Consider the following 27,972-nt stretch of genomic DNA (forward strand, 5'->3'; position numbering starts at 1 on the left):
CATTATATTGCTTTCAATATTAAAGTTTATTTGAGGTAATTAAGAAAAATGTATTTACAGCTGAATTAAATTGAAAAATAAAACAGGAAGATTTACAACCAAGTAACAGACTAAAAACTAGAAAGACAAAAAAAAGAAAAAACAACTTTTGGAAATCTTTTTCTGTCTCTTGGAACTCACTTGGATGCTAGCAATGTCAGAACATCCAAAGGCATTGAAATGTTAAGCATGAGCATGTTCTAATACTAGCATCTATTTAACCTGCTTCCAGAAGAAAAATTATTTTAACACAAGGAGGCTACTCCAGTGAAAATAATTTAGGGGGTCAAAATAATTTTTCTAAGACTTCCAGCACAAAACTCCAAAACTATTTACAAGAAGAAATCACAGTTCTCAGTTGCTATCCATCAATCCTGCTTGAAAATAAGGATGAATTCAGAACTAAATCCTTTTTCTTGGACACACGAAGTAAAAGATTTTTTGATGTCCTTGATTTAACATCCAGTGGCACACCTCCTTGAGAAAGGCTTCTAACAAAGTTCCTTGACACATTCTGCTCTTGCTTCCTGCTCTTCATTTTAATTCCTAGTGAAGAAAGAAAGCCTATTAGAAATAGGGAGACACTCATTCAATAACCATAAGTAGAATTTAACCTACATGGACTCCTCTTCAGGATATGTCTAAGAAATTTTACACATTTCTTTCCTTTACTGAAAGCCCAGTTTTAATATACAAAAATGTAATCACTCTTAGTTCAGCAATTTAGTGTTTTAATTGTATAGAAAGTTGCATGGTTAGACCCTCAACTGACACGAGATGCTATCTAAAAGGTACAATTGTCTATAAAAAGATGTAGAAATATGTAAAAATGAGATTAATCCTTCTTATTATAGAATAGCATTGAAAAATGAACAGGATGTTATTACAGAAATTTGCGTCTTTTAAATCTGAAAGCAACTCTTCCTCTTAGGTAAAGGTTTATTCTGCTCTTGTAGTGCACACTCTTGAAAATAAAGTCTATTTCATATTCAGTTAAACATTGAAAAATCAAAAGTTTATTCTCATTACAAAATGTGCTTCTGCATTACACAGCACTGCTCCCCTCCCAGCCCTGGCACTCACAGAACACATGCAGCAGCAGTGTTTATGCACTATTTGTGCCCTCCCAGCCCTGGCACTCACAGAACACATGCAGCAGCAGTGTTTATGCAATATTTGTGCCCTCCCAGCCCCTGGCACTCACAGAACACATGCAGCAGCAGTGTTTATGCACTATTTGTGCCCTCCCAGCCCCTGGCACTCACCTGCCCCTCGGGGCACTCTCAGGGCTGCCTGGCTCAGCAGGATGTCCCTGTGAACTCTTTTTGCAGGAACTGCCTCCTGCAGGCTGCCCAACACACTGTTGGATGTGGAGCTGCAAAAAGAGTTTGCTTTCAGTACACTCACTGCTAACGGTACTTTAGGCCTTGCAATACAGAAATGCTTCAAATATTTTCAAGTGTTCATACAATCATAACAGAATGCAAACAATAAACTAATTTATTCTGGATATATATGGATACGATTCCCCTTTTTCCCTTTTAAAAATTTACAACAATGCTTCAGCTGTGAAAATAAGAACTAATGTTGGCACCTGTATTAAAAGGCAGGGCAATATGTCACAGGTTTTTTGAAAACACAGAAGCCAGTTTGATGGCCATCACATACAAATTGTACTAAGAAATAATCTTAGGGCATGTTGCAAAATCCTTGAAATGGCCAAGCTGTGTTTATTGAACAAATCACATTTTTATTGCTACATTGACTTTGCTACAGCCTCCAACACAGTTGGAGAGGGTGGCTTCATAGCCAACTATACCTCTTAACTAAGCTGCAAGACAACTGTTACAGCTTCAAATTCATGAAAACAAAACTTCTATATTTTATCCATGGCACTTTATGTGATGGACTTAAGGGCTACAGGGAAAATTATGAACCCATTTGATCTCACCCTTTTGCAATTGCCTCACAAACTTCCTTGGTTGCACTCTGCAAGACAGCTCATAAACAAGCTAATTGTATTTATGTCCCAAGTTCCTATGCTCTTCCTATTCCTGTAATAAATATTGGATTATTTCCACTTTATAGTCCCTTAACTCACACTTTCTTAATAATTTGCTGCCTAGATCAAAATATGCAGCCAGCAGCAAAGACTAAGACTTTCCTTGTGCCAGTCCTAAAAACCTACTCATGCATGATTCTTGCAAGAGAACTTATGCCAAGAAGAATGTAACACTATTTGGTAAAATAGTCTCTGTTATGACTCCTCTAATCCCCTACCCTCAAAATACAACTGTTTCAAATTATACTTCTAATGTGGACAATATGACTGAAATTTGTATTTTTATTCCAACATTAGGAGGAGATGAATGACTGGGGTGAGCAACATAAAAAAACTAGCTTGGTTTCAGAATAGGTGATTAATTTTGCTAAATATAATCAGCTATTTGAAAATGTGAACAGTGCCTCTTTTCTCATCCTAGGACAAAAGAGTTTATTCCTCATCCTAGCAAGTTTAGAACAGTGATTGGTAACAATCAGAACAGTAACATGACACTAGACCAGATGAATCTGATCTAGGATAATTCTCTGTTTTAAAGATGCTACTAAACAAAAGGCACTTATGTTTCTTCCCTGTACTGTGATCTAGCTATAGACTTGTTCCAACAGTCTTGAGATATTCTTTGTAAGACCTATGTGGTGGTAGCAACAGGTATCAATTTTTGCTTTTGGAAGTAGAAAAAAAAAACCAAAAAAACCATTAAAAACCCCAAAACCAACCAACCAAAAAAATATACATACACACAAAAATACTACAATTCAACTTATTGTCTATTCAGTTTCAGCTTTCCTGGTGCTCCTACTAACAAGCCTGTTTTAGGGACATAAACCAGAAGTGATGACACAGAAGTTCCTTCTAGAACAGATGGCAAAAATTAAGCCACAATCTGAGACTGAAAATTAATTATCAGAAAATCAAAGTTGATCACATAAGTAATGTCATGGATATTTTTCCCTGCTTTCTACTTTGGTAGTTTCTAATGTGCTCCAGCAAAGGCAGAATGTTTTCAACAAACATAAGATTTTGACTTGATGAAGAAATTTCTCTTTTCAGAATTATGTGCCATCTTTCTATTTAGATTAGACAGCAGCTACACAAGACATGATATTAGTTTGTAATTATTAAAACAGAAGTCCTTAAACCAAGATTAAAGAAAAAAATGAACTGAAGTTACCAGGAAAAATAAAAAAAAATTTCAATTGAATTCAAACTCCTGTGAATCAGAACATGTCATATGCAGGTATAAGATGCTTTCAGATTTGAAATAGAATAATGAAACTGAAGAAAGAACATAAGAAATGAGAACTCATTCTGTATAGAAGGGTTAGTTTCATCTTACCTTAACACCTTTCTTTTTCTCTGAGCAGCTGAAGTCATTGCCATATATGAGGGCTTCTCAAATACTGGAGCAGAATTTTTGTCAATTAAGGAAGAAAGATCAAGTCTGCAATAAAAGGATTACATTTCCGTAAAACACATTCTGGGTAAAAGTCAAGTAAACTTGTTCTCAGCTATAAACAAGCATATGATAAGTTGAAAACCAAAACCGGAAATTAATTTCATCAATATTATTTGAGGTAGCTTTGCAGACTTCAGACATGCACAGCAGCTTTAAGCATGGCATTTCACAATGCTGAGAGGTTAAGTATCCATTTTACAGACAGAAAACATAAAGCTTAGAGAGAAAGTAACTTGCCTGAGGCATCACAAGCAATTTAAAAAATGCTGTATTTTCTTTTTGGTACATGTCTTATAAAAGAGGATAAGCTTTCAACTTCATTTGTTGTCACTAACATACTACTGTTTTCAAATAATGGCAGAATTGAATCTGATGTTGATCAAAATTGAGGGTTCGATTTTCAAAATGTTGGTTTTATTTATAAAACAGATATAAATGGAAAAACCCAGCTGTAAAGATAGGATGAAGTTACTTGGCAATATTTCTTGCCCATATAAAAGGAAAATACCTTGGCACAATGCTATTGCTGCATGCCTGTGGCTCCTTCACAGATGAGTAAGCAGACATTTCAACTGTTTCATCTGTACCTTCATAGAGAATTATTGTTGAGTTCATGACAGCTTCCTCACAGTCAGGGATTACATCACAGGTGGTGTCCATAACACTGGTCTTTTTGGCTGGCACCTCTGTGCCACATGCACTGACTGTGTCCAGGCCTGCAAGGTGCAAGGGCTTGACCACAGCCTGAGAACAGCAGCCTTGTGCTGCCTTTCTGCAGGACTCTGGTGTATAGACCAAGGGGTAGACTTCCTTGGCCAGGGAATCCTCCAGGGGCTGGAAGCTGCATTGCTTGGAGGCAGCTGGACTTGGAGTTACAGCTGGGGAGTCCATCAGCTTCCTCCTAGTTCTCTTCTGTGGTGGTCCTGTGTATTCTAACACTTGCTGTGTATTTTTATTCATTTCTTTTGATGGTGTGCCAAAAGAGGTGCCTGTGAAACACAAGTAACAATGGTTAGCACATCTAACTGTACATACTACTTAAATCTTGCTTTTCCCTTCCTCTGGCCCACTGAGTCATTAGCAGAAATTATTACAAATACTAGTTATTTCATACACACCAACTTGATCATACAGATGACATTATTTCTATTGCAGCATTATCTAAGATGGTAATTGCTCTGTGACACTCAAAGTATTATAAATATGCATAGGTTGGCATAGTTAATCCCAGAGTTTATAGAAATAATCACAATTAAGATCTAACACCCAACAAGAGGGAATGGAAGAGTAAGAGTATTGAAAATTATTGCACTTCCATGACAAAACTCATATTTTAAGATGGTACAATCACAGTAATTTAGAGTTGATTCCTGATCCCAGCCATTTTTTTCCCCCAGCAAGTACCATGCAGAATAATGAGAGACTGGAAAAAGGAATGACACAGAACCATTTAGAAGGACAAAATTCCTTGACACTGCAAATGAGAAAACAGGGATTTGCAAAGAAATTGCAAAGAGGAGACAAAGTTACTAGAATTCTGTGACCCCATTATATCAACTGTGGGGAGCACAGCTCTTGACTAACAACTTCCCCCACCCTCCCAAATAAAGCAAGCAATCCAGAATAATCAGCCATTCTCATTCATCCTCACTGAAACCATTTTTCTTGAGGTGTCAGTGTCTTTATTTTCAAGCAAGTGGCAATAAAGGCAATCTCCAAAGTAACACAGAAAAGGCCTCTCTTACTCAGGCTTTCAGTGAAGGAGGATCATTTCAAGACACAGCTCACTGTTCCAATGGGTAAGCAACTGGTGACTTACAGTTAACAACAAAAAAACTACAGAATTCCTCTTTTAAACAAATCAAGAACAGGGGAGGACTGTCAAAAGCCCAAGTGCTTCTATATTTAACTTCCAGTGCAAATTTCAGAAATGAAGCCTAGTATCCTTAGGATGCCTATGAATTGGATCCCCTTCAGCTGGCAGCCAGATTCATACTTCTCCTTTTGCATTACATTCTGCTTCATGCCTGTGAGCAACCAAGTGCAAAAAAAAAAAAAGCTCCTGCTTTTTAAATTGATAAAAGTTACTCAGGAATTAGCTATGGCATTCCTATAACAATGTTGATAAATATTTATTGCTTCTAAATTTTATCCTGTTTTTGCCTCAGAGTAAGAAAGCTAGCTTGAACTCCTCAGTCTGAATGCTTCTATTGTTCCTTATCATGTGTTAACATTTAAGGTATTTTAACCAAAAACATTCTTTGAAGAGTGTACAAGTACCAAGTAAATCAGATGGTTAGATATTGGCCACAAGTTTATTCTGTGCTGCCACAACTTCATTCAAGAATGAAACCATTGAAAAAACAAAGCAAACATGTATTCCTCCCTCAGGGGCTCAGTGTCAGAATGAGCAATGTTTAAACTGCTTATGGGAAAAGCAGTGTGGACAATTACATGAACAATTACAGTTCCATTATGTTGCTTCCAGCTTTGAAGAAACACATACATGGAAAATTTGGCCTGAAGAGGACTACCTGACATGACATAACTGAGTTGTGAAACTGTCTGTGTGCACCTATTACAGTTCACTTTATCTTTGTTAAAATGGAAATTATCTTACACTGCATCTAACCCACAGACAGCTTTCATCAGGAGAAATGCTAATTCAGGATCCCATGAGTAATGGGATGGAAACAGTAGTAAAACAGAGCCCAAGTGTACCCCAAATAATGTTTACCTCCACCCAAAAAAAAAAAAAAAAGCCCCCTGTGATAGAGACATTTCTCCAAGACTTGGCTGGATTTAGTAACAAACAAGAAATTTACTTATGAACAATTTAAAACATCTACTTTATCAACAGAGCTATGCTTCATTATGTACTTGCACTTTAATTTAGGTTTAATAAGCACAACATACACCTCAGTGTAATAGACTAACAAATATTAAAAAAAAATACTAGTCATCACAACCAAAAATTAAATCCAAACTTTTTTTAAAAAGACTTTTGACATCTTATAGTCTTAAGTACAAGAATAAAGTTTATAATATTGAGTGTTTGAAATAACTATCCATTAAATGCCTCAGGACACATTTAAAATATTCACTTATTAGTTTTTACTCATACACATCTGAATGCCTGTTTCAGGAAAAACAATGGTTAGAGTTCTATGAGTCCATTGCTACATTAGAATAGGGAGGTTTCAGTTTCAGAAAGTTTGCTTACTGTAAGACACTGAGGTTTTGCTAATGTCCTAAAGTTACTAGAAGGAAATCTGATGGAGAAACATTTTGATGGGAGTGCCAAGGTTTAGAAGCTTCTACAGCTGAAATATTGGAAGCATTTTAAAATTAACTGTAAGTACCAGCATCTAAATCATTAACTAAATACGTAAAGAACACAAAAGTACTGCCAACATAAATAATTTGAGGAATTCCATCATAATGGGTAGCATTTTGTACTGTAATACAAGTAAACTAACAACAATGGTTGCAGGAATTCTATATAAGGGAAATATAAACTGTTTGTAAAAACAAAGAACTATTTTTAAAATCTACTTATTTCTGGAAAAAACTCATTGTAAAATTAAGTTAAAACACAACAAGCTTTTTTTGGCATTAAAGTGTTGGAAATAATACAGAACACTTAAGAATCTCCCTTTCCCATAACTTTTGGTGAAAATATTAGGTTGCTCCTAACACAGTAAACAAAACATCACCAGCAATATTGTCTTTAACTTGGCTTTACTAAATAACAAACCAAATATGACATGGCAAAGACAACTCCAAAACCCTAATTCTACTCTAGCTTGTTGTTCTATTGTGTATCACTCCAAACAGCTGTGATCTCAGGTAAATAAAAATACAGCAAGGAAAACACTTGGACCAAAATGAAGAATTGCCAGTGTTTCTATTTCCATCTTATTAATGAAGTAAGATACTCAAGGTAGTAGCCAACTTTTTTTGCAAGTGTTAATAGCTATTATTAAGAAGTTTAAGTAAAAGGGACTCAGACAACAGAAGGTGCTACAGAAACTCTACTACATCCATAAATTTATAAATACATGGTAATGAAGAGGATACAGGGGAGAACCAAGTAGTGCTATTTATATTTCCTTAAAGGACAAATCCAAGTAGATCCTGAATAGATGTCCAATGGTAATTGTTAATACTGCTATTATTTTTCTATTGAAATATAAACAACATGTTCCAACTATTTTTCAAATATTTTTTCAAACTATTTTTCAAATTATTTTTCAAACACATTCCATGATAAGGCAGGGAAATTATATTTATAGTCTATATTTGCTTCATGTTTTATAGTACTGCAATCTTTTGCATCAATATTATAATCATTCAGTAATATTTTTTATTTCATATACAGAAATGAATCACTTATATACCTCATAGAACAGCTGCAGTAAACTTCATGAAGCAGGTTAAAAGAAAAATTTAGAAGTTTTATTTCCTTAGCTAGTATTTTCAGCTACAACACATCTTTTTAAAAATAAACATTATTCCAAATATATTTTGAAGAGATCATGTATTTGCTAATCCTTAATTTCAGGCTGATGCTTATAAAAGATACTTTAAAAAATTCTGATAGAAGGTGGTTTTGGTCCTTAGTTTTCTGTATCATTTGTCCCAAAAGACTAGTCAGAAGTACTGATTTATCTGACAGGAAACATGGCAATATCAGATATTTACAGGCCTGTGCATTAATACAAGAAGCAGAAAGCACTATGGGTGAAACATGAGTCACAGGAAAAGTGAGCAGAGCTCATGGCAAAACAACTCTGATGAATTGAGTTAGTTCTAATTGACATTAGGGACAAAATAATGGCCAAGACTTGTCTTCTTCTGGAACTCATGCTAATACATGCATAAGGGGATTATTTCTGGAAACTGTGCTAAATTAAGTCTACCAGGTTGTTCTGCTAAAGTGAAATTAAATATTAATGTATTCATTTCAATAAACATTTCTGGGCTACCACTGATTGATCAAATTACAATTCTAATCATACACTTTCATTCTTTTAACAACTGACTCATGGAATTCCAAATTGCAAATGAGGTCTAGTCAATGCATTTCAATTATTTAATATCCCTGTGACCCAAAGGCATCATCACTGTGATGGCAAGTTTCACAACAGGTTCACAAACAGCAGCTGTGAGCTGAAAAAGGCTCAAATCCAGGCTGAGCTCTTGCAAGTCCCACAGACCAGGTGTACTGTTTTACATAGCAGGAGAAAAAATACTTAAAAGTCACATAAGGCTGTATGAAAGAGCTGCTTAAAAAGAAAAAATCTTACCTATTCAAGATAAATGCTTTACCTACTTTTAATCAAATCTGTTACTATGCACAATTATACCTCAATTTTTCCTGCCATACAAAAGAAAAAAAATTGACTTTTCAGATGAGAGTATTTGTGACAAGAGGAAGCAATGGATACCTTTTTTTTTTTTTTTCCTATAAATCAATTCCATTCTCTCAGTGGTAATGTACAGTCAGGCTCCTGGAAATGGGATGCTTGAAACAGTGCCAGGAACTTCCCCATTCACAGAAATACTTACAAATACCAGTCAGAGCTCTCCACCCATCAGTCTGAGCTCTGAATACTCTGTGGCTCCCCATTAATGAGCACTTAAGAATGGGCACCCAAATACATTCATAAATGAACTTGTTTCCACAGCTTGTGCTTTCTTTGAGACAGACAAACAGTTAAATTGTTCATGACATTGCACATTTATGGTTCCATTCAGCACATATAAGCTTGATCTAAATTTTAATGTATGTGTGCAAAAAACAGAATATTGGAAATCCAGCTTTTCTGTAAAAAGCAACAAACTTATAATTAAGGTCAGAATTTTACAAAAGGTGCTTAAAGATTTCAAAAGCTAAAGGAAAAACAAGATAGGATGTCAACTCCACATAGAGTGAAGCACTGTATGTGCTTGGGCAAAGCATGAGAACTTTTATTACCTTTCACTAGAAATCAAGAGTTGATTCACAAAAATTGACCACCTTGATAATTTGACCAGAAAACAGACATTGAGTGAATGGCCAGAAAATATCTTTATCTTTTCCTCCCATACTACAAGTTTATACTATGTTAAGAGATCCTTTCCAAGGAAGAAATATTCATTAGAAACAAAGACTTGGGCATTAGTTCAAATCAGCTGAAATTCTTTGCTATTTTGAAAATACTGTTAGAAAGAAGAACCTTATAACAAGATAATAACAAAATCAGTTCATATAAAAAAGTAAGAACATTTAGAATCACATTACAAGAACTTATTTCTGTAGAAGACTTAACAAAACCTAGAATAAATCCCCCTAACCTTTTACCTTTGCTATCCTTCTCTTTGCAGTTTTTAGATTATTTTTCCACATCAATTACTAGTTTGACTCTTCTTTAGGACCAGTCAACAAATGTAGTTAATTCCAAAGAAACACACAAGACTTCTTTCAGGGCCTGTTAAGCTCCTGCTTTGATAGTTTTACCTATTCTGCAGATATTATGTAGCTGCTTCGATCTTTTGGAAACAGTGCTTGTAATCAGAAAAGCTATTTATGTGACTTTAAATACTTCATTTTTAAAGTGAAAACACCCAATAACAATTAATTTGCATTTGAACATTGTCATGGTTCTGTCAAAGAACCTCAGGCAAAAGTTTGTGTCATTAAAAGTTTCTGCAATAATTACTGCCTTGTTCTGCAACACACAGAATTCAACACTGCCTTTGAATACAGATGGTTTCCTGCATCACCACCAATTTAAACACAGTGACCCAAGAGAGACCTGTAGATTGTTAATGACTGAGATTTCCCAATATGGATAAGGGATGGATACTGCACACATCCCTAGATACTCCTGAGTTCCTCAAAAGAGATACAATTCTTTATTTTGTAAGCCTAAAAAGAAATGAATATTTTTCTTGTGTTTTGCATTTTATTGACAAGTGCTATCTCATTCTTGCAGATGGATTTTACCTCAAAAAATTGTCTTTCAAATATGTTAACATAGGTTCAAAGCAATACCTGAGATTTGTTTCTAGCAGATCTAGTACACTCTTCCTCAATCTAAATGCTCCAGACAAACATTTCATATAAAGGAATCATTGTATTGCCATCAATTAACTTCTTTACCTTCTCCCCTAAATTATAGAAGAAACTTTCAAAACAAGGCAACATACATTTATATTAAATGGGAGATTAACAAATGCTACATGTTCCAAAATAAGAACCAAAGCACAAGAGCTGAAATGCACTGCTCCTTCCTGATGGCAAGATGCAGTCCATGCAAATATGCCAAATGTGAAATAGGAGGTTCCATATAAGGAATAAAAACAACTATGCTTTTCTGGTTTTGTTTTTCCCACCTTAGAGCACTGCTTCCTTCTCAATACCTTGAACAAATTACAGATAATAAAATATCAATGTATGAAAGGGGCAATGGAGTTTTTTTAAACTCTTCTTAATTTTTTTCACTAAGTTCTTAGGTCAGCTGTTGCTAACATTTACCAAGCATATTTCCAAGATAACTTTACAAAGCAGGAATTGGATTATTGAATAATTTAATTTCATCTTTAAAGAAAAAAGAAATTACTACATCCTTCCCATTCCTGGTTGGAATGCTGCCCTTGAACTACTTCATATTCTTCCATACTAATGTATTTTTTCTGATTTATGATTTTTTTCTTATTAGCATGTTGCATACATTTTGTACAAGAGAAATGTTTCCATAACTCACTATCATTTAATAGTTCAACTAATTAAAATGTGAACTCAAATAATTGAAGAGGAGCTACTTAGTTATATTTGTGTGCTGAACAGCAAAAAATCCCAGCACTAGTAATGGAACACTTTTTTCCTCCCCCCTTGTATTGAAGTGATTGTGTCAACATCATTAGTATTTTAGGTAACCTTCCCCTAAAGACTGCAAAATTTGGAGAACAGTTGTTCCTGCCACGTTTTATCCTGCATCTAATGAGAAGGGGAAAGGAGTGACAGTAATGCCTCGTTTTTCCTCTTCCAAAGACCAAAAGCAAATAAAAATCATAAAAATACCACTAAGGATTTTGTTTTTATAATCTTCAGGCACCATTTACAACTGAAAAAATCTCTTAGCTGAAAATGGTGCCCATTTACTTACTTGAATATGAAGTTCAACAAAATTTAGGATAAGAGAATTGGAATACCTACACATGAGATTTTCAAGAAAACCTCTTAAATAGCATTTAATGATTTTAATAACATGAAATGTTCATGTTTTAATAATTCATGTGGAATTTAAATAATAATAATTTTATTATTAATTTCACTAAGAACTGACCAGGCCTCCTACAACACAAAACTTCAAGAAAGGCAGAAAAGAAGTAAATTAATCAAGAACTCTAACATAGCATACTAGCATCAGAAACTAAAATTCACAAGAAGGATAACCTGGATGACAAGATTAAATCATTGCAATTAATATTTTGTTACAAAGGATATTACAGAGCTTCTGGATTGGTGTTCCTACCTATTCCATCAGAAAAAAAGTACCTCTACACAAAAACCACCCAGTATCTAATAACATTCACCTATGATTTAAAATAAACACCAGCTTTCAGCCTTGCTAAATGAATCCCTGACTAACATGGGCAGAATAAGTATAAGCATGCAAATAGGTTAACTTTTTTTCTTCTCTGTATAGAAACAAAAGCAAACACACACTAAAAAGAAAAACCAATCCAAATTAAAAATCAAACCTATGTCACAGATGAAAAAAACCCCAAGCCAACCAAAAAACCAAACAAACCAAATCAAAAACATCAAAAAACTCAGCCCACTGCCAATGCAATCTGAACTTAGGATTGCAGACAATGAGACAGTGTCTCAACTGTTTGGTACCAACAGCAACACAAACATATTAAAAAAAAAATAAAAAAATCACATACTCTCTTTATAAGAAGGACAATACATGGTTTTGATAAAATAATTCAAGCTGTACAGAAGAAGGCCATCAATAGGAGGGAGCTCATTTCAGTTTATCAGGGGTCAATGGTTTTTTTTGGAGATACTCTGTCAGATGGATTATTAGCAGTAATGAGAAAGCCTCAGGGTGTTGGGTGCTCCCCATCCACAGCACAAAACAAAAGCATGGGCCCCAGAGCAGTTGCACTATCAGGATGAAATTTTGCATGTAATCCATCAGAACAGCACCATCTAATGAAGATTCTCCATCCCATTTTACCCAGTCTGTGCTCCAGGGCAATTCACTTCACAGCTAAAGAAAAAAAGCCAGCTATATAATGGAGTTATGGGGAAAAAAATGGGGCCATCAGGACACAGCAAAACAGTCAGTTCCACAGTAGATATGGGAAATCCTTTGATTCTTGGAAACATGAACTTCTAAAATACTGTAGTAAATTGATTCCAGGTCAACCTATAATCAATAGTACATCTCTTCTCCCTCAAGGCTATTATTAGAAACTACACAAAACTATACCTGGTTAACACCTCAAGTGACTTTAACAGAATTATAACCAACTAACACTGATTCCTTTCCCATTAAGGTCATGTGAATTTTTCACAGCACTCACAGGATCTCTGAATATTGATACATGGGGTACATTATAACAAAGAGGATGAATTCATCTGTTGCAGTGCATATCTAGACACTTAAAAAGTAAATTTCTTTCCTAAATCCAATTAACAATGATAAAACTTACAGAAAGTGGGTCTGAGACTCAATGTTCCATCTGGCTTCAGTATCTGCAGAAATGCACACTTGTGTTTATGGATATCTGACTGCTGCAGAAGATACTGAAACATGTTTCCAACAGACAAAAGTTGAATGATATACTTACGGCATGGGGTGTTGGCTCTGCTCACCAGCTGTGGGAATGAAAATATAGCTGACATTTCTACTCCATGGTTTTGATTTTGAGTCTTTTCTTCAGTCTGGTCAGCCCAAGCTACCGATTTTTGTCTTTGAATCAGGTGCTCAACCTCTCTATATTCAGTCTCACTTAAGTAATTTATCAACCCAGCTTCCCTCAAAATCAGGTATTGCTTGTGAAGAACTGGAAGTGCAGTATTTAGTGCTCTGTAAAACAGCAAGAGACAAGTTCACCTGAGAAAACACAATTTTAACCCAGAAAACAAAAAGTGAGAAAAACTTTGCTCTGTTTCAATTAAAACTAAATTCTCTAAATGGGGCTTCTCACAAGTGTCAGAAGGTAAGCCTTATCCCATCTGCCATGAAGCCATACTTACTTTTCTGTTTCCTTATTATGTCGATCTTGAAGGGACACCAGAGACAATATGTGCTCATTCTGGGCTTTTAGGGCCTGAACTTCCAGCTTTAAATGGCAATGCTGCAGATCTTGATGGAGTTCCTTTGGGAAATTAGGAATAAAAATGAAAATCAAACAGCTGTAAGTAAACTGGTAGGAAGAAACTAAAACTGAAACTAAAAATATGAGATCAGCCTATAGTGAAAAGTAAAGGCATAGCAGTACTATATTATTATAATAAGGTTTTATAGTAGAAAAGTATACATTATTTTTATTTACATGCATAAATATAACTTTGTAGATTCCTTTGACCAATAGTGTGTGTGCTGCAATTGGCATTAAAATCCAACAGGCACATATGGATGCTTATCTATGCAAGCCCCAACACATTTGCCTCTCTCTATACATTCCCTCCATATATTTCACTTTATTTCAATTACTAAGCAGTTCTTAACTCCGAGGCTTTCCCCTTTTCCCACTTCTCCTCCCCATCCCCAGCCATGACCAAGTGAAAGTGGAATACTTTTGGAATGCACCCATCTTGACCCAGAAGGCGCATCTCATTTTCCACACGGTGCAGCCATTTGCTGTTTTCCTCCAGAAGATGGGTCTGCTCCTCTTTTTTCTTCTGCATCCGTACATAGTGGCTACTAAGGGCTGAAAGCCTTAGATCCCTCTTGCAAGTGGCCTAGAAAAAAAACAAAACCCAAATAAGCAGCATTTAAGGTAGAAACTTGAAAATTATGTTCACCAGGTTTTCTTTATATATATATTTTCCCTTACTTTTATATAATATGGCTAAACAATTCCTAATAATTCAAGAATGAATATGAAGAAGCAATTTTTCAGCTTTCTTTAAGCACTATGTCCTACAAAAATCCTTCTAAAGGATAAAGCATTGAGAAGCAAACAAACTCTTCTGATGTTTGTACCCTTTCTGAAATATGACAACTAAAAGGCACAAAACCAGCAACAGCAAGCTGGATATAAGCTAGGTAGTCTGCCCTAACAAGGCAAAGGGTAGTCTTTTCTATTTTCTATTCTTCAAAAATTAGATCACTACATCAAAAGTCATAAGGGAGTGATAATCTGGGGGTCACATTTTAATTAAATGCATTAATTCATTATATAACTACTCAAGCAAAGTTTACACAACTATACCAAAATGAAGAGATGATATCCTGCACTCCATTACAGAAAACTCACCTTTTCTACTCTTTCTTCAGAGCATATCAGTTGAATTTGTTCATGACATTGGTTCTGGTAATACTGCTTTAGTGTATTTTCTTTCAGTTTTCTTTCCACCTTAAAGTGTTCTTTTATGATTTCCTCACGGCTTGCAAAAACATTTTTAAGTATTTCTTTGTATCTAAAAACCAAAGGATAATAATTATTTTTGAAGACTTTTTATGACCATTTCCTTTGGTAGGGGGATTTTCTATTCCAAATAAATAAAATATAAAGAAATCAAAAGGAAATGAGTAAAGTCTGTTGTAGATAGCCACTAAATAAATACCAGTACATCAGTAAGAATTTTATGAATTTGAAATGAAAATGGGATGTGAAATTTTGAAGGAGTCACTAAAAATAAATCTTGCCATAATGATGAAAACTGCATGGAGATTTAAAATACTTATGTGAAGAAGCTCCAGATGCCTTTCCTTTACTCCAGAAGATACTAAATACCTATGTTCTCTCCTTCTTACACCAATTTATTAAACAGATCAGACTACTGTTGCCATAGACACACAGTGTTCAAAAACCTGCCAGCTATCCTCAAAAAAAGGGAAAGCCACAAAGGTCTCTAGATCTCACTCTCCGTAAAATAGCTGTACAATTTTCATCACTAATGGATGACAAAACTCAGAACATTCATTATATTTTAACATATACTAGACCAATAAGGGGGAAAACCAAACCAGTGGTAGATGGTACTTAAGGAATTACTGAATAACCAGTTTTCTGGTCACCCCCAGTCTGCAGCACAAGACAGAACAAGACCTGGAAGCACTGTCAGACTGCAATGTAACTTGCACTGGTGGTACTTTTTCACTTCACTCCTGAATACTGAAATTGCTTCAGCACAGGATGGCCAAAAAGATACTGTATATCTAAATAATAACCAACCTCATTCATATACAAAGTATTTCATTACATCCTATGTTGTTAAACTTCACATAAAAATAAAAGCACAGTTTAACATGCAAGTGTTCTAAAGACATGCAATATATGGGATTATATAGTTTTTAGTATTAAAAGCCCCCACAAAATTAAAACTACAAAAATGCTAAAAAACTCAGGTTAACTCCAAAACAACTCCAAGGTATGAGCTGCCTACAATACCTAGTGTGAAAGTGCTCAAGGACCTACTGGTTGTGGTTCTTGAGTGCCCACTGCCTACCCTCAACAAGTTCAAGACTTGAAAGATTGGCAGACAGCACATCTCCAAGCTTTAGCAGAAACAGGAATGGTTTTTAGGTTTTAAGAATTAAGTGATGTACTCAGTGAGTCTCAGATAACAGGGACACAAAAATCATGGGTAGCTAGACCTAAATACAAGATCATGGATCAGACTCTTCCCTGTCCCAACTAGAAGAGAGAAGGCAGCAAATTACCTTCAAACCCTGTAAATGAATGGGAGAAATCAACTCATTACCCACAGAGCATCAGTAGGATGAAGCCAGCAGGATATTCATGAGAAAGAAAAGAATGAGACATTTCCATCATTTCTGACATCTAGAGGGACTAGGACAGGTTTACATGTGGCCCTCTCTTTGGATTTTCCATAACAATGAAGTGCAAACAAACACTCTCTGGCCAGCAAATCTTGGCAAAGAATATGTCCAGCCTTTTGAAAAGATATTTTAGAGACCTTGCCCTTGACTGACTCTTCCCACACACAAAGAATGAAATAAAGGGCAAATCACAGGAAATTAAATCAATCTTAAAGACATACAGTGCAAAAATATGCAGAAAAACTGTCAGAACTATCAACATGACATAGAAGCCCACACTTCTTTTGAAAATTAAATTTAAATAACCTGAATGAAAGGGTTTATTGAAATGTCTGGAATGCCACTAAAATCAAGCACAGACAGACAAGACCTTGCTTTGAATGGATTTTTACTATGCCTCAGAAAGTTTTCCAGGTTAAAAAATAACAGATTAAAAGGGCCAAAAAAAAAAAATTACCTAAATTAACTTAGGTAATTGTTTGAAATACGAGATGAGATATGCAGAGACACATCCAGAAAGTCTTTTGCTCCAAAACCTACCCTCTTCATAGAATACAATGGCTTCTGCAACAAATTGCTACTTCACATTTAATTTCTTACACTTTGTGTTCTCTCATGAGACCATCACACAAGAAAAGATGGGAACACTACCAAGAAGAGGCCAATAAATATTAAAGCAATAGAAAATAAGGAATCTACAAACAAAATGAACTCTTTGCAGAGAAACTTCCAGGTTTTGTCTCTCTCAACCCTTGTAGGAATGACACCACATGAATCAGTGCCTGCCAACAGTGGCAAGAGCTGCTGTCATTTATGCAAACTACATTCTGCCTACCCACAAACACAACCTGTTAAGAAGCTTTGCTGGAAGTCAGCATTCACATACTCCTTCCTGTAACATGTCATTTCCTACGTCTCCCCCTTTAATGTCAAAAACACCACCAAATTGCTCTAAAAAAAAAATAACATGTTAGACAAAGCCATACCTAGATGTAGGTAAAGCAATGTTGAAATGAGGAAATCAATACTGAAAAGAGAAGGTTTGTTTTACAAATGCTTTTACAAGTTAGCAAACTCAATGTGACTCATTTACCTTTCTATTTCTGCTTGCTGGTTGTTTGAAAGTTCTGCAGGAATGCTTGCTTGTTTTTCTTCATATTCTCTCAGTTTCTCCTTCAACATTAGAATCTAAACCAAAAGAAGCACTTCTAGTTGAAATATTTTTTTGGTTTTTTTTTTCCAAAATTATTATTCTGTATTGATACTGAACAGCTTTATGGCAGCAGGTGATATTCCTTTCAGTAGACAAAATTCTCTTACTTCAAAATATATTAGAATCATATTACCTTACAGATTCTACCCCATAAACTATTGTTTATATTCAGAAGTTAACAGTTAACCTTTCAGCCTCTTAACAGCAAATTTTTTACATACCTCTTTCTTTTGTTCGCTGCAAATTTTAGCATACTGGCTTATGTGACTGTCCAAACTAACAACATTGCTCTTCAACTGTAAAGAAACAAATTGGAATTGAAAGGCAGCTCCTTCATGTTTACATGCATAATAAATAGACAGTATATGTACTACATAGTGTTTGTGTAACTAAATTTATGAAGAAAGATTCATAAAATTCTGACTTGCACAATGAGAATATGATTGCCAGCTTTTGTTGTCACCTGTTACACACCCATAGACAGGACATTTCCCTCAACAAACTAAGAATTTACATATGCAAGCACATTTTGCATTTATTCTGATTAGTTTTACTATTTAAATGTCTATCTTGTGCAGTTTATTCTAAAAGCTACCTTTAAGTAAGCAACAAATGGAAATTATAGTGAACCCTGTATTACATAGAAAGAATTAGGAGCTAGAATAAAAAAGATAATGAAAAATAAAATTCAACAATAGAGTGCAGAAACAGGACATTATAGCTTTTCATTTATCAAGACAATCTCACTGAGCTTCTTGATCCTAGCTGAATCCTACAAACTTGGACTTCTTTTTGCACAACTGATCAGAAACTTCTTTAATATACTTCACAGTTCCCTGAGAAAGTAATAGCAAGATACTAAAAAAGGATGTGAATTCTATTTCTAAATTTCACGTTCACAAAACAAACTGTTTCAAACTGGCAGCATCATCTTATTAACAGTGTGTCTTGGGGTGACTTTGTGATGTTGAATTGTACCCTCATTTGTCTGTTTAGCCCAGAAGTGAGTTTTAAGGCTGGATCTGAGTGTGAAGGGGGGAAGGAAAAGCAGTGGAATGTCTGAGGCAATTGTTTTCAAAACACAGAGATGGGAGTTTCATTGCTTCTACTCCTGGACTGTGTCACTGTGGTGGTCCCCTTTGCTTTTAGTTAGTTTTTGACTAACTGAAGCAGAGAAGTTTCCTGGACAGTTTATTTTTTTCCTAGAATTATTTGAACCTGCTCTGGACTGGGGGAGCACTAGGAGCTTGCACCTGTGGCCCATTGGGGCCTGGCCTGGGCAGTGGCATTTTCCAGTACTGGAGGGAGTGAGAACAGCCTGAGCCATGCTACCACCCACAGAAGAGAGACTTGCAGAACTTGTCATCTCTTTGGAGCAGTAAGAGGTTTTGTTGTTTGGTATTGTGTTTTTTTTTTTTTTTTTGTTTTTTGTTTTTTTTTTTTGTGAGTGTGCTGGGCAATGCTTTGCCTATTGAATAAACAGGTTTTTTCCACTTTTCTCCGAGGACATTTCTTTTGTTTGGGTTTGTTTCCTGGTGGAGAGGGAGCCTTTGCCCTAAAACCAAGACTTAGAGCTATGCTGATTTTAGGCCAGATCCAGGATCTACTTTGTATCTGCTACACCTATCAGTCACATAAGGAACAGTTGACCATAAAGAAAGAAGATGGAACAAAATTTAAGACAAAAAGTGAAGGAAAATGAAATATACCAAACGAAACTATTTTTCTCTTAATACTATTATTGTGCTTTGACAAGAGATCAATCAATAGCAATATACTCACAGAAGACTTGATATCCTTGGCTCTGTTGGCATACTTGAGAGTGTTATAGGTATCATCATAGACCAAGGAGGAAGGGCTGACAGCAGCTATCATGACTGTTCGGCAGTTTCCTCCCAAGGAGTCCTTCAACAAACGGGTCAGCTTGCTGTTCCTGTAAGGAATGTGTCTCTTGCTCTGAAACAGAGAGATTTTATATGTATTTATGGTTAACTGCACTTGAAATAAAAGTCTGCTTGGAATTTCAACACTAACAAAACATGGCAATCAGTCATGAAACTTCTCTTTGACATAAGTAGTTTTTCTTTGAAATATCTAGATATCTTAAACATTTTAAGTCTCTTGGAACTCTTCAACACCTTTACACCACATGTATTAGCTGGGTCATTTTTTGATGTCTGGATATGCAACTTCTATTTTTGTGATAGGGAAGCTAACAAAAAAAGTAAGCTAGATTAAACTCTTTCCAGTTTACAAAATCATCCAGATTGGGAAGGACCTCTAAAATCCATCCAATTCAATCCCTCTGCCCAGAGCAGGGTCAGCTAGAGTAAGGCAGCAAGGACTATGCCCAGTAGGCTTTTGATTACTTCCAAGGATAGATTTCACAACTCTGCAGGCAACACAAACTCTGCTTTGTGAAGTTACAGAATTTTCATTGCATCATACTAAGTTTGGTCACTAGGAACCCAATCCTACATCAAATAAATCAACATGATTCTTTAGTATGTCTGTGGCACAGGTATTAAACTCTACTTTCCCCTCCATCAAGATGGTCATGAGGACATACAGCACCAGGAAGGTAAATTAAATCTGATTTTCTCCTGGCATATTTGAAGCAGAAATTTGCTAGTTGAGCAGAAGGACAAAAAGAATATTATGGTAGACAATGGACTTTACTTATGCAAATGTTCAGGAGATTTTGTCATTGTCCTACAGACCAGGAGACTGACTCACTGCTTTAGCAGGGATGTGTATGGATGTATGTGAGATCCCAGAAGAACAACTTGTAAGAGATACTGTTTTAGCCTATAAAAGCTGCTTTCCCCTAAAATCAGAGGTTAATTGAAAGGTTATTCATGTACTCATGCAAGTTTATATATGCTGGATTTTGAAGAAATCAAAATAAGAAGAAATCAAGGTAAAAAAAGCAGGTACCATTCATCTTTGACACTATCCTTAGGCAGCTGCACAGTGTTGAGAATTCTCTCTTTGGGACTGTCTTTCAGCCATCACAGATATAACAGTGGAAACCCTTAAGACAACCTTACATGACAATGTAAACCACAATATTCAATCAGCTTAGCACTTTTGTAGGTGTTTCTAGAACAGCAGGCAGTACAGACTGCAGGGAAGGCAGCACATACCTTGGGGTCTGCCAGTGCATTAATGACATTGCCAAGAGCAAGCAGGGAGCGGTTGATATTTGTTCCTTCCACAAAACGAGCCCCCTTGGCACTTGTGGCATTGGCACGTTCAGATCCTGCCAGGTCAATGAGAGACATTTTGGCAATACGAATATTTGGATTAATACTAGCTGTCTTATCTTGCTGCCGGAGGTAAATCTACAAGAAAAAGAAAATGAAAATAATTAACAAGTAACCACTAACCAATCTAAGCAGTAAGTTAACTTCATAACATAACAACTGTCTTAAGGTACTTGTATTGGAATCCTCATAACCCAAGTTAAACCTTTTAGTACATATCTAACATCAACAGGCAATTTGGTCTAATGGAAAAGAGTGAATGTATTTCTGACACTTTTTAAAGTCCCTTGTTTCATGTATCAGTAAGGGAAGAAGCAGAGTGCAGCTGCAGTGAGCATGACTGAGGTGGAGTTATTTTCTGCACATCAGCCCACATGTTGTTTCCAGGACTTGTGACCCAGACTGATAACACTCACTGGTGATTAGCTTTTGTTGAACTGCAGTTGTTTGGTATCAAGGCAGTGTGCTAGAGGTTGTAAGCAGACAGCTGACCTCAGCTGACTGAAAGCTGCTCTGAGCAGCCACTGCATGAGGAATGGCTGATATGGCAAGTAATTGCTCTGCCTGCCACTTTCCCTTCACTGAAGTGAACCACAAGGTACCTCCTCTTGCCTCTGATTCTCTGTCCCATTCTGCTGCAGAGGATGAAGTGACCAACTGGCCCAGGCTCACAGAGCAGCAAAGATAAGTGAGTTTTTTAACAGGGAAAATGAATTTCACAGGTCTTGATTCTTCTGCACTAAAAATGAGTATCATACTGCTGAACTTTAAATTGAAAGAAGTGTTCAATTTTCAAATGCATATTTAGGAGTACACTATAAAGAGATGTATGGGATGAACCAGGAAAAGGCTAACCTTTCACCGATTTAGATTTAATTGTATCTCCCATTAATAGGAAACAATACTCATTTACTGCTGTGAGAACACACTCCAGGACCTTTTCAAATGTGATACCTCCAGAAGCCATTTGTTCCCTTTCATCCCATCTTTCCTGATATTTTCACAGTATAAAGAACTGAACAGTTCTGCTTCCTTCTGCTGTTGAAGGCATTCTTTATTGAGGTTTATAAGGAAGTAGGCAAATTGTGAATATATGGTCAGTAGGAAGAACCAAAGCTATCCTCAGATGGCTTTATACTTTTCCAGTATTTTGTGTTGAGTGCCTTGCCTTTTAATATGGCTAATGGTTACTGAGACATTCATGAATGCCCTCCTGGACAGTGAATTAGGAAAGGGCTGCCATGAATATAAGGTGACTGACTAGTCAAGACAGCATCTCACTGCTTCTGTAGTTTTAAGCTTTGTGCATGAGAAACTGAGTCTTCACAGTACCTTGTAACAGAAAGCATTGACAAGTATTGTGAATGAACAAAATAAAATTCTTCTGACTTGCCATGAAACAAATCTATTCCAAACAGACATGTTTCTATATCAAACAGTACAACTAAGTTCACTTGTACTGTTTCCAGTATAATAGACAGAAAAAAAATAAAAAGAACCTCAGGCTAGGAACACGCTACCAGAGCAACACAGTAACTATCATTAAGGAAGTAGAGAAAGGTAGAGTGACAGCCAAGCTATGTTGTATGACTCAAGCTTTTGTAAAAATTCAAAAGATACAGGAAATACCCCAAAGCAGAACACTCTCAATAGAACAGTGTGGCAATTCAGATTTTCCTCTCAGATGCAGTAATTGCCTGACCCAGATAGATTTTTCAAACATAAGACATACAGTAGAGTAAGGCAAAACTTGCATCTCTAAAATCAGCTCAGAATGTCCTGGGCCAAGACTTAACAATTTCTGAGTTAGTTTAAGAAAAGGTCCTGCTCCCATGACGTTAACGAAAAAACCCAAAAATAACATGTCCACAAAAAAACAACTCTTAAAAGAAAAGAAACATTAAAAATAAAGAGCAATCATGACAGCACTGGGGACTTATCACTTATATCTCTGGAAACAAAGACAATTCTGTTATGCAGAATGTCACAGATTTGTGGACATCTATGAGAAACTGAAGTGACTTATTTAATTGCTTACTACTTTAAAAAGTGTACTGAGAAAAAAACCTGCCAGATAATAGAATCCAGAGCTTTTTCCTAAGTAAAGATAAGCAAAGCAAACAAACAGAAAGCAGCACTTCACTGCTCTGCCTGTAGCACTGTGGCTTGAGCCTTTCTAAAGGCAGCACACATGCACCACAAGGCAGCTCCCAACCCAAACAACTTTAAAAGAAGTGTTTGTGCATTCATGTAAAAGGCACAACAAGGGCAGGCCTCTGGGGAAATTAAAAACAGGAAGGACAATTTCAAACATAAGTTTAAGGTATGTAGGAAAACAGAAGATTTTTTGAAGGACAATGATTTTTTGTTCCATATTTAGAAGCTGTTTTTTTAAACTTTGTATAGCTATTTAGTATTGTCTAAGTCTGCAGATACTGTTAAGAAGTTTCCAACAGTTAAGTGCTCTAATGCAAGGATCAGAATTAAATGTGTTTTAATATTTTTCAACCCAGAGTAGAATAAACAATTCAAGATACTGTTTCACACTATGTAACAGCAAACAGAAAAAAAAAAGAAAAGACATTGCTGTTAACAGGATTAGCTCTTAAATATCACAGGTTGTATTTAAAAATACAACTGGCCATGCCTCCTTACCTGGAAGACAGCGTGGGAGCGGGAAGAGGAGGCGTTCACATCCGTGGGGTGCTGAGTCCTGTTCTTATTCCCATAGTCCAGCATCTGAAGGATTTCCTCAGCTGACTTGGGCTTTGAGAGGAGAGCACAAGACAGACAGGTTTCTTTTCCATCAGCTATAGGAAAACACACTGATTCTGTAATACATCAACAAACCCTAAAATTTTAGCTACCTAGAAGTAAGAGAAACTTCCCGTTTGAAACTGAGGCACTTCAAACAAATATTCTCAGCTAAAAAGCAGTAATGTATGAACTTAAACAAATCTGAAACATTCTCCATGGTTAGAATCAGCCTCTTATAAGAATGTCTGGACATAAATTAGCACATCACTATTTAATGCATTAGTACAAGAAAGATCTTTTCCTTACAAGACTCAAGGTTTGGGAACAAAGATATTCACAGAGCTAGCCAAACTTAGAACATTGTTTCCTGCCATGGCATGGAACATACATAGGAAAGCTGCAAGAAAATGGGTCCACATGAGTTGATTTTGAGATTGGAAAACTAAGTTCTGTCATTGACCTTACCAAAGAATTAATGTGTTAGTCCAGAAAAGTAATTTAACAGGAACGTTTCAAACATGATTATTTACAAACAAAACCAACCTTTAGACTTCACAGCAGTGTAGAGCACTCCAAGATGGCAATGAAGGCAAAGCCAAGATACTTTAGCCAATCAGAAAGCTCCCAAAATCCACTGGATGAGCATCAAGCCCATGGTACCCTTTTGATAATAGGGACTGAATGCTGCTATATTTGCATTCAATAAGACTAGCAGTTTTTATCCACAATGCACTTTTAACCAATTAATTAGATTTGTACATTACTACGTATATTACATTTGTACATATAGCCAGAAAACAGCCCACCAGGAAATGACCAAATTCCATCCAACTCACAGAACAATGGGAACATTTCTCAAATATCTCAAGCACATTTTAAGTTTAGATATTGACATACCTGATGCAATGTCAGACCCTGAACTACCACCCCTTGCTGGCCATCTTCACGAACAGCCAGAGGTCCAGATTTGACCAGCAGATCACGAATCTGCTCATTGTAAACCTTTAAAAAGGAATTCAAAAGATTTTATTGAAACATCCTCCCATAGCTGACAGAATTAAATAAACAGAAATCACCAGTCTTTTTTAATAGTCCTTTAAGACAAAGTAGTGAATGCATGCTCTAATTTTTTTCCTATACTGAACTTAAAATAGTCAATTCACATGATTTCATTTTAGAAATTAGTAATTCTTTCTAGTAAATAATCTTAGTTTTTTTTATTGATAAAAATTACTCTTTTACAAAAAACATTTTTGCAACAAGCATGAATCCAAAGCATTTATTTTCCTCCATTGTACATCACAATCCATACTTCAGTATGGATACTTCAAACATCTCTCTTGGTCTGTCATGGCAATGCAAGCTTTCCCCATCTCCTTCTACCCCTCCCAAATACCAATCAGAGTCCATGAAGACTTTTAGAGAGCTAAAAAGATAACCATTTTACTAGCACCACTCACCAACAGTGCCAGAACCCCTACCTGTAAAAACAGAACATTATTTTGTTGTGCTTTTTCACAGTGCTTACAGATGCTACTGAGAAGTCCTAAAATATTACTCTGCAATTATATTTTCTTGTGCACATCAACAGATGTTCAGGGGCATGTAATTCAAATTATGAACATTCAGTTCATATTATAGATATGATACAGATAATATAAACATATTAGAAGGGGTGGCTGTTTTTAGGCAGCCTTCTGTAAAACAGTAACAGGTGCCTAGGAACACCACGTTTGCAGAGCACAATACAGTGCTACTCCTATAAGGACACATTTTGTCAAGGCCCAGAAAGGACCAGAAGAAAGTAAAACCAGCTTGTCTTTATTCATAGAACATAACTTATTAAAAGCAACATAACAAATACAGGAACTCACCTCTAAATAAGAGACAGCAACATCACATGTTTTATCTTCTTTGATTTGATCCATGCATTTGTAAAGTGTCATCATAGTTAAATACATGACTCCAGGATCTTCAGGAGAACCCAACATTGTATGAGTCTTTCCAGCTCCTGTTGCGCCATATGCAAGCACTGAATTTTCCCCAAAAAAGCAAAGTGAAAATACATTATTTATTTTTAAGCTAGTCAGGAGCACAAGTCAAGTAAACATTCATAGACCTCTGTCATTCTGCACAGCTGTCTCATAAATGGTTCAAGTTTCTTACTTAGGCTTTACCTTTCACATCTATAATTAGGGAGAGATGCTTCAAAGCAACATTTTTGAATTTTCAGTTGAAAATTCATTCACTGACATGCTACATGAAAATATTTTCTTACTCTCATAACCCTAAGCCATCAACTTGCTGATATGCATTTCATTTCCTTACCACATTCCACAGCCAATTAAACCCCAAGACCTTGAAGAGTTGATAAAGCAGGTGACACAGCTCACTCTCAGTGAGCTGATCAAGACAACACTCCTCACAACCACACTCCCAGTGACACAGCTGCTTCTGCCTGAAGAACTCTACAGGGCTCCTGATAGCACATATATTCCAAGTCTATTACAGCCTCAAGACAAACTTATTTTTAAAATAGAGTGAAGCTATCCTAACTTTAATATGCTAAAAAGTCAGCCTTTTATATCTATGAAGTAAACCACAATGTTTTCTTTTTGTCTCAGGCTTTTTTAATAGCTCTGCGGCCATTGGACAGAACGGTAGAAACTTTGAGAAAATCACTGAAGTTTTCTAATTAAATAAGATAAACAGCAAAGTTACCTGTACAGTTATATCCATTTAGGAAGCCATCAATTAGATTTTTGGTAGTATGCTCGAAAACTTCCAACTGCGATGAACTGTCATCAAAAATGGCATCAAACATAAACTTAAGATCTTTCCTTTGCCTTTTGTTGATATCCCTGTGGGTCACTCTCTTCCTGTTGAAGAAGCCGAGTTCTTCCTCCTTGGGATCAAAGACCAGCACGTGGCGGTCAATGACTCGCACGACCCTGCTGAACCCGCCCTGCTTCTCCTTCTGCGTCTCCGGGCGGACACGGACTACCACTTTCACATGGCTGCACACATCTTCTTCCTTGGCAGGAGTCATCCTCCTGCTCCCCAGCCTGCCTCCAACGCTCTCCGATCCAAGAGATCAATTTCTGCTGCAAGCGACAAGACAGGTTTTATTTGCAAAACAGCGCCTTGCACTCTTTGAAACAGTTCACGCATTGGGTCAGGCTGGATCCACAGCACTTGTCAATGCGCTGCCCCAATGGCAGAGACTTTGTAACTGGCCTCAAAACATGACTTAATTCAGCACAGCTTTGAAAGGCAATGAGCACCTCTCCCTTTATAGCAGGCCAAGCTTTCAGATGATACCACATTTCTAGTTTTTCGTTTTTCAGCAGAAAGAGGGGCCGCCTATATTGCTCTCCCCGCATCATTGAAATAGTCTCGTTTAAAGAGAGTTAAAGCGGGATTTACGTTAACGTGCCTGGCATGGGATGCGGGAACCGATACCAGAACGGAATCTCCTTTAAACAGCCCATTTTTGCTAACAGCGGGCTGTTCATCCGCCTTTAAAGCGGGCAGTAACCTGCACAAAGGAATTTCCTTTAAACAATCCATTTCTGCTAACAGCGGGCTGTTCACCCACCTTTAAAGAGGACAGAACCTGCACAGCAGAGGCTCCCAGCGGCCTTTTGCCGCTCCAGGACCAGCTCGCCCTCTCTCAGCCGACCCGCACGGCTGCCACCCCACGGCACACCGCTCTTCCTAAGGGCTCCAGGCTCGGCCCTACTGCCGGAGAACCCCCTCCCATGCCCGCCGCAGAGACTCCTGCCCCGGCACCCACCTTCCGAGCCGTGCCGAGCCGTGCCCGCTCCCCGAGCCCCCGGACTCACGCACGGGCCGCGACCGCACCAACCGCCATCCGCCGTCCGCCGAATTCAAACGCACGCACGCAGCCCTCCTCGCCTCCTGATTGGCCGCGCTCCGTGACGTCAGCAGAGCGCCGGCGGTGAGTGCGCTGCGCCGTGCGCGGTGGCGGCGGCGGAGCTGGTGGGGAGGTCGCGGGTGTGAGGGACGGGAAGGAGGGAAGGGAAAAAGAGGAGGGAAGGATGGAAGGGCGGGGGGCACGGCCGGGGTTGGCGGGCGGCTGTGTCTCAGCGCATCCCGTGTATCTCCTTCGTCCCGCCCGTGGCAGGGCCTGCCGCGGG

General features: G+C 37.0%; 1 protein-coding gene across 1 annotated transcript; it reads right to left on the bottom strand.

Annotated features, from left to right (window-relative positions):
* KIF18A (kinesin family member 18A) lies at nucleotides 1-27,724 on the bottom strand. Its single transcript, XM_079309040.1, has 17 exons — nucleotides 27,566-27,724; nucleotides 26,534-26,913; nucleotides 25,687-25,844; nucleotides 24,710-24,814; nucleotides 23,711-23,821; nucleotides 20,936-21,133; nucleotides 19,572-19,745; nucleotides 18,011-18,085; nucleotides 17,670-17,764; nucleotides 15,048-15,210; nucleotides 14,365-14,529; nucleotides 13,822-13,943; nucleotides 13,413-13,651; nucleotides 4,069-4,549; nucleotides 3,441-3,545; nucleotides 1,305-1,414; nucleotides 1-585 (listed from the first exon to the last, which is right to left on the bottom strand). The coding sequence occupies exons 2-17, from the start codon at nucleotides 26,859-26,861 to the stop codon at nucleotides 401-403; spliced, it is 2,814 nt and encodes a 937-aa protein (XP_079165166.1). The 5' UTR covers nucleotides 26,862-26,913; nucleotides 27,566-27,724; the 3' UTR covers nucleotides 1-400.
* Nucleotides 27,725-27,972: the final 248 nt, after the last annotated feature.

This window comes from Erithacus rubecula, assembly GCF_903797595.1.
Source record: "Erithacus rubecula genome assembly, chromosome: 6".
Taxonomy (NCBI): Eukaryota; Metazoa; Chordata; class Aves; order Passeriformes; family Muscicapidae; genus Erithacus; species Erithacus rubecula.

Bases quoted from the DNA above. Each gene is read 5' to 3' on its own strand.
- KIF18A (XM_079309040.1), bottom strand. From the start codon at position 26,861: ATGACTCCTGCCAAGGAAGAAGATGTGTGCAGCCATGTGAAAGTGGTA. The intron at 25,845-26,533 runs GTAACTTTGCTG...GGGAAAATTCAG, and splicing joins AAATGGATATAACTGTACAG to TGCTTGCATATGGCGCAACA. The intron at 17,765-18,010 runs GTATGTAAAAAA...CTTTTGGTTTAG, and splicing joins GCAGCGAACAAAAGAAAGAG to ATTCTAATGTTGAAGGAGAA.